The sequence below is a fragment of the Anarrhichthys ocellatus genome, unplaced genomic scaffold, assembly GCF_004355925.1.
Source record: "Anarrhichthys ocellatus isolate YVR2014 unplaced genomic scaffold, GSC_Weel_1.0 scaffold115, whole genome shotgun sequence".
In the NCBI taxonomy this organism is placed as follows: domain Eukaryota; kingdom Metazoa; phylum Chordata; class Actinopteri; order Perciformes; family Anarhichadidae; genus Anarrhichthys; species Anarrhichthys ocellatus.
The window spans coordinates 64,900-72,208 of NW_022280145.1; the positions used below are offsets into that span (position 1 = coordinate 64,900).

General features: G+C 45.8%; 1 protein-coding gene across 1 annotated transcript in view; it reads right to left on the reverse strand.

Annotated features, from left to right (window-relative positions):
- LOC116399549 (microtubule-associated protein 4) overlaps positions 1-7,309 on the reverse strand; it is an 88,076-nt gene that overhangs the window by 56,027 nt on the left and 24,740 nt on the right. Inside the window, exon 5 of the mRNA XM_031876775.1 lies at positions 4,927-6,342. Within this exon, the coding sequence (XP_031732635.1) occupies positions 4,927-6,342 (1,416 nt within the window). The remainder of the gene's footprint in view (positions 1-4,926; positions 6,343-7,309) is intronic.

The following is a 7,309-nucleotide window of genomic DNA, read 5'->3' on the forward strand; positions in this document are numbered from 1 at the left end:
TGTGTGTGTGTGTGTGTGTATGTGTGTGTATGTGTGTTTCCCTCCAATCAGAGCTTTTTCTTCTGGCACAGTTCTATCAGACGCTCCATCAGCTGCTGAGGCATAAAGGGCGAGCGGTGCACAGCGCTGCCTGCTCTGATCATCTGTCTGAGCAGTAAAAGCTTCTGGTGAAGCGTTCGTGATGCGAGTTGCCTCGGGGAAAGATACTTTGTTCTGCGGTGGCGTAACAACATCTTGCTTTTCCACCCATCTGAGAGACAATAATTATTATTCATTTCACACCCGTGCATTGTTTTAAATCTCTGAACATCCAACGCTGTTGTTTTTTTCAGTGTGCCCCTCTGTGGTCTCTATAAAGAGATATCGGCACAAGATTTGGGTATCGGAGGCGTTCTGTTTTCCGCTTGTAGTCCGAGTAGTATTGACCAATCACCTTTGAGCGGGCTTTGGTTGCATAAACAGTAAACAGTCCGTGTGGAGCACAAAAAGAGGCGAAGCAAAACGAAGAGCTTGTGCTCCTGTAAGATACAAAATAAACTGTTAAATGAGTGTAAACTGGCTACTTGTGAAACAAAGCTCAACTCCAATTCTCGCGTCTGGAGTTGCTAATAGGACCGTAAACAATGACCGGCGCACGAAAGAGGAAATCTTGATCCTGATATCTGTTGGCTCCACCAGATCCCCAGAAACATTGGTCGTTGTCCCCAGAGGCTAAACCACGACAGCCGATAGGTTCCAACATTGGCCCTTCTGTAATGAAGAATCTGCATTTGTTTGTTTCCTTCTGTAACCTGCTGCCTAAGCAAAGCTCATAACATCAAGTCCCTATACTAAATTGGAAATCAGGTCAACTTCTTTTTAGGAGAAAAAGCTTCAGAAGAGCACAAAGGAGATTAATTATATGTGTATAGACTATATAGATGGTATTGAGTGCTTGCAAAGTCTTGTTTAGTTTGGAGTAAACTTCTGGCAAAGGGGCCTCTTATCACAATTGTCAGATGGGATGACTGCAATAGAGTGTAGTAGAATAATACATTTAAGGGCAACTCCACCAAATTCAACTCCTAAAGTTTTGTTTAACAGTGATGGGGGTTGGTATCCAGCCTGTCACAACAGTTTCACGACGTGCTCTGTGGTTCTGGAAGTCTGAACAGGGTGGAAGAAAACAATCAAGAAAGATCATCTTTGGCTAATTCGCACAACAGTAATAAGATGGTTTGGGTGCTGCTTCAACCAGCAGGATTGCAATTGATTCCTAGAAGTTAAAAGGGTTATTATTGGAAACAGGAATATACTCTTATGGAGTTATTCAAGTACTGTTGAAGCATGAAACGGGTAATGACTATTTCCTAAAAACCTAAAAGCCGACATACTCACAATAAATCTCACAAAATCAGCATGAATACAACATGTGTGCTGCACATTCAGAGCAGTTTTCCATGCAGAAGACAAATTTCAAACTCAGAGAATGTTGCGAACTACAACTGCCTTTTTAAAAGGTTAATATCAAAATGTATGAAGCGTTAAGCACAGCCCACACTGCTGGCCCGGAGCCATCTCTCTATGGGTTCAATCTGTTGCTGAAGCATGGTGCACCTTCTGAAAACAGAGTGACTCATGGTCTTGTCCCACAGTTAGCTGTCGTACTTTCCAATGGCGCCAACGAGGCGAAAACCCAACACTTCCCCCAACGCCGTCTAAAGCCATTAGTTCACCCCAGTTGAGTGATGGGGCCATACTGTGCAAATGTCCCTTCTGGGCTACCATCTAACAGCCTGCTCCCCAATGAAATGAGCCCAAACAACAGTGAAAAGCACTATGTGGTTCAAATAGACCGCTGATACAGTATATTCACGCATGCCTGCCTCTTGAGGATTTGTGTTTGTCCTCAAATAGTTGGATGACTCAGATGTGTACTGTATGTGTGTCTGAGCAGGGAGGCAGGTCCACAGAGGAGGTATATTTGTGGTCTTTATACCGGCTGGCACCTGTGATTTAGCTCAGTCTGAGAGAGAAGGAGCAGTGTTGGTACATTTATATAACTGCATGTACAATATTATTATATTTGAATAAACAATAATCAAATGTAGAGACAGTTATTTACCAATATGTTAGGAGAAGTTACATTTACACCATCTTACATTTACAACCGGCCCTTTGAGGGAAACCGTGATGCTGATGTGGCCCGGAGTGAAGATGAGTTTGACACCCCTGCTCTAGAGGCTCAGTACTTCTCTGAACCTCCCTCTATCTTTTCCCTCAGTGTTTGAAACATCCCCCTCCCTCAGGTTTACATCGTTCTCTATCTCTATCCGGGCTTCTCCCTCTCGCTTTGACTCCTGTATATCTCTCTGCCATTACAAGAAGGGTTTATAAATAATCCTTATCCGTTCCCTGTCAGCATTCTTTTCAACTCTTCATATTCCTTTATCCACCTCAAGTCTTCCTCCTCTCCTCACCCTTTATCCCTCTCTCTACCTGTGGTACACAGACAATATGTTTCAGAAGTATCCCAAAGCCTTTCTTTGTTTCCAACTCCAATTTATTATGGATTTAGCCTTTTCTTTCTATGTGCACCCCCCTCTTCCTCGCTGTACTGTACTCCCCTGTCTGTGACCCTCCAAAGCGTTGCTCTTTACTGTGCTCCACGTGGCTTCTTATCTTTTGTACAAGGCTTAAATACCACTCTTGGTGACAGAGACCCACCCCTGGTCTCATTACACAGAGGCCAAGACAGAGACAGCTGCACTCTGTCGTGCTCTCTTTCTCTCGTGTGTACACACGTTTTTACAAGCGTGCGCACACTCACGCAAGCGCCAGCACACTCACACACACACACACACACACACACACACGTAACCCAAAATCCAGACAAAAAACAATGTGCGCATAAAGGACATTTACTTTACATCCACAAAGCTGCAATATATTTTCATCCATGCGACATGGAAGTGGAAAAAACCACTAAATGCGAGCCCTTCCTGTTCTTGCGGAAGGTATTGATCAAAGCTGCCGAATGGTAATGTTTGACACTCTGCTGTTCCTGTGGAGAGCTGCAGGCTTGCTCAGTCCTCGTCACAGCCTCCAACGCGAGGAAGAGACAGGAAGTGTTGAGAGGAAATGATTCCACTGGAACTCTGCATCTCCATAAATCCCAGCAACACACACACACACACACACACACACACACACACTCATGGATACACACAAATGCACAACACCGAAATGCACTTACACTTACACTCAACATATACAGCTCACATCCACACGTCTGCCCACACACTTAAGCACAAAGTGTCAATCTATTCTATTTTCGGTTTCCTGTAAACTTATTATTTCCCAGTCTGCAGAAAACTCTCCGAAACGAGTAACAGTGCAACAAATTCATTCGACGCTAAAACAAGAGCTGGACATGACGTTGATCAACAGCTCCCTTTTGACTCTCTCTTCAATCTTTTAACACTGATTTTAGTCAAACTGTTCTATTTTTAACCGCTTATCTGCGGCATAAACGTTATTATTCCCCAGTCTGCCGAAACCTCTTCTTAATGAGTCACACTGCTACACAACTAGCAAGTTGGCCAAGATATCCTTCTCCTAGCTCCTCCCTCTCCCAAAGGCATCCCCAGGCCAGATGGGATATTTCATTCCTCCAGCCTGTTTGCCCCAGGGCCCGTAACAAACTTTATCCTTGTCATATGCCCCAAAACACAACTTAAAAAAGGTTGTGTTCGGGACTGGCCATTGCTACGCTATGACTTAGCAAAGGGTCAATTGACTTTTCTTCTTCATCACCTAAAGCTCATAATCATAGGTACGGGTTGGAAAACAAAGTCTCACAACAGCTGTGGAGCAACCTGCTCACGTGCACATCGCACCTTATGGCTCGATGAAGCCAGAGATTCCATCCTAACGTCACCAAAAAGACACTCTTCAGATGTCTCCTGAGCTTTCAAATACTAACCATGAAATTCAGAAAGAGGAATTTTGAACTCATCTGTCTGCATCATTCTATAATCATCCCAGTGACAACTGGGATTAACAATGATGGATAACAAAAATACAACAAAGCCACAAGGAATTAAAATAGGACTCACCTGTGATGGAGGAGGAGCCAAGGTAGCAGTCATCACAGAACATGGAAGTAAAATCGACAAAAACAACAATTAGCATTTGATGTATTTGAAAGGTTATGTCTACTTAGGAGACACAACAGAATGTGAACTGTTGATGCGTGACAACAGAGGGAGTGTTAACGTGACACAAAACAAAACCTTTTCCTTCAACATCCTTTTCTGGGAGAAGTTGTTAAGAAACAGGCAGCTAGTGAGGAAAACGGCGTTAATTGGACACACGAGAGAGAACATAGAGTGACACCTCCCCCCTGTGTGCTAAGGAAACAGAGCATGATTACAGTGTTAACACATCACCTGCACAGGAGAGAGAAAGAGAAGGTTGGTTTGGATTTGTTGAGGGTGTCGCTAAGGAGAAAGACTCCGTGATTGGTTAGTAGTAGCACACCCGTCAACAGCAACACTGTTAATTATGAGAACATCCCAGCAGTGCATCATTTGGAATTGAGATACTCACAGATTAGAGTCAAGCCAATCCACAGCCTCAATTGGTCAACACTTGAGCCCATGCGTTAGTCACTCAGAAACAGTCCAAATTCGACAAGCCAAAGAGCCCCAGCCATGTTTATAGACAAATGTGTCCATGCAAGCGTTTGATAATTCATCTAACCCCGAATGAGTACAAGACACCCAAGCAATCGATTTTGCCCAAAATGGCATTTGAATTAGGTTGCAATTATCTGCAAGACTCTAACTGGATGAAAGCACCATGCATGATAATAAACCATTCGTGATTATTCTTTAGTTACTATATGATTAACTTCTATTTTGTCCCGGGCTGACTGCAACCAACCTTCGATGATGGGGGCAACTGGAGGGACCACAGCTGGTTCTTCCATGGAATCAGCAAAGCTGGGAAAGAAGGGCTTAGCTGTAGGGTTAAGACCAGATCCTGGGCTTACTGGTGGAGGGGAGGAGGGGCTGGTGGCTGGGGATGCTTGTCGAGGGAAATTCTTTGTCCCTGGGGAGGTGGGACTCTTTACAGAGGAGGAGGATGAAGAACGAGACTTCTTGGGTTGCTTCTGGGCCGATTTGGCATCTTTATGCTCTTTAGGTTGGAATTCCTGCGCTGTGGTTTTGGGGGAGCGGAGAGGGGCTGGGCTAGGAGTGTCAAAGGACAGCCCCAAGGTTGAAGGATGATCTGAAGCGCTCACCTCACTGAAGTCAAATAGCTCGCTGTTGCTGCTCATGTTGGAGTCGTTCAGGAGCCATGAAGCATCTGAGGGTGAGAGAGGTGGGGCCGAGGCTAACACCTCGCCTTTCGGGGAAAGGCGTGGGCTTGGCTGGGAGGCGGGGCTGAAAGCAGAGGTGTCTCCCTCAGGCGTGCCACGCACACAAGGCTCTTGGAGGGAACTTTCAACCATGTCACCACCGGGTGAAAAGACCTGGCTGCTGTTGCCTGAGCTTGCATTTTCAGTATCCATCAGGAGGTCGAATGGATCACCAGGGCGAGGAGCCATGGGGAGGGAGCCTAGTGTTGCACTGTTGGTGGCGGAGGGCATGGTGAACGGAGCCGCTGTGGCTTTCAGCTCGCTGTTCAGCACCAGTGGGTTCATGGAAGCAACTGCTGGTGAGAATATGTCCTGAGACAGGGGGGAAGGGACCAGGCCTTCTTCGGGGAATACATCCTTTTTCCAGAAACTTTGGCTGGCATCCTTGTCCGCAAACGAGGCCTCCGTATTTGCCTGAACAGAACTCCCTACATCCATCATCACCTCCTCTGTAATTTGAGAGGTCGCTGCAGCCGAAGGGACAGACGGTTCTGCCGTCACTCCCCACTCCTCCGGAAGCTTCTTCCTGCTCTTACCCTTCTTCCCCCGGCCTCCACTCTTCCCAAGTTGCTCCTCCCAGCCACCGTCTCCTCTATCCCGCCTTGGGCCAATCCGGTTGTAGAACTCCTCTGTTGGGGGAGTGTTTTCTCCCTGCGTTTGCACCTCAGGGTGAGCCCTGCTCTCGAGGGGCTCATAAGATCCCTCATCTTTCTGTCGCCTTTTCTTCTTCTTCTTCTGTTTTCGGTCTGAACCTTCTCCCTCCCTTTCGTCGCCCCCAGCATAGGCAGTGCTCTCTCTGATAGGCCAACTTTCGGGTGGGTCGTCGGGGCTAACGGCGAGATGGCCAGCGTGGCGACTGATCACCGTGGAAACGCTGGGGCTGAAAGGGAGGTCTGTGGGCAGGCAGCCGGCCTCGTCTGGCCAGCAGTCTAAAGCACCTTGTTGTGGGTGAAGAGGGGAGAGTTTAACGTTGGGGGAGATGTGTATGGAGATGGCTATGTGTATATGAATGTGTTCCATTACTCTAATTCAAACAGAGACACGTGTATCAGACAAAGAGGCAGAAACAATATAACAAAGAAGATCATCACACTGAAAATGTATCTTTGTTGCAAAAGTTTTTTTTTTGAGAATTTAAAACGACAGATATTATAGATATTTGATATTTTCTGAGATGGTGAGAAGGCCGATAAGAAGACAAAATGGATCAGACACATCATGGAAGCATCTGGAGGAATTCAATCCAAGTCCAGAGGTGATGTACGTTGTTCCAGAAAGCTGAGCCTTCACCACTGCACCTTCTGTAGAGATAGACCTGTCACGCTTTACTCACAGAAGCAAACGTGTGTGTTTTGTTGATCAAAACAATAAACCAAATATATGTCCATACCAAGCTGAATTTCAAGTCTTAAAAATCCCTTCTGTGTCAATGCTGAGTGAATGAATGCTTGGGGCAATGAGAATACACATTCAGACACCAACATGCTGGGGAGTATTACATTAAAGGATATAGATGAGTGGTACTGACTCACCGCAGCCTCCAGGTCTAGAGCGGTGCATGCTAACGCTTTAACTATTGGGCAGCAAGAGATTTCTGTTTGAAATCAAAACAGAGAGCGAGTCAGGTGTGTGCGAGTGTGTGTATGTGCAGATCTGTTGTACATGTACAATGTACATGGAAACAAACACAAAAACTAAAAGACTGCTTAATGGTCCCATAGTAAAGGAGGTCAATTACAGGAGACTGTAAAATAAAGCTCAGGTAGACGAGAGGGAACTAAAGTAGAGGGGAAATTGCCCACTGAGGGTTGTTCTTCTACTTTGGCCCAGTTTGTTTCTAGTTTTCAGTTATATATATACACACACACACACACACACACACACACACACACACACACACACACA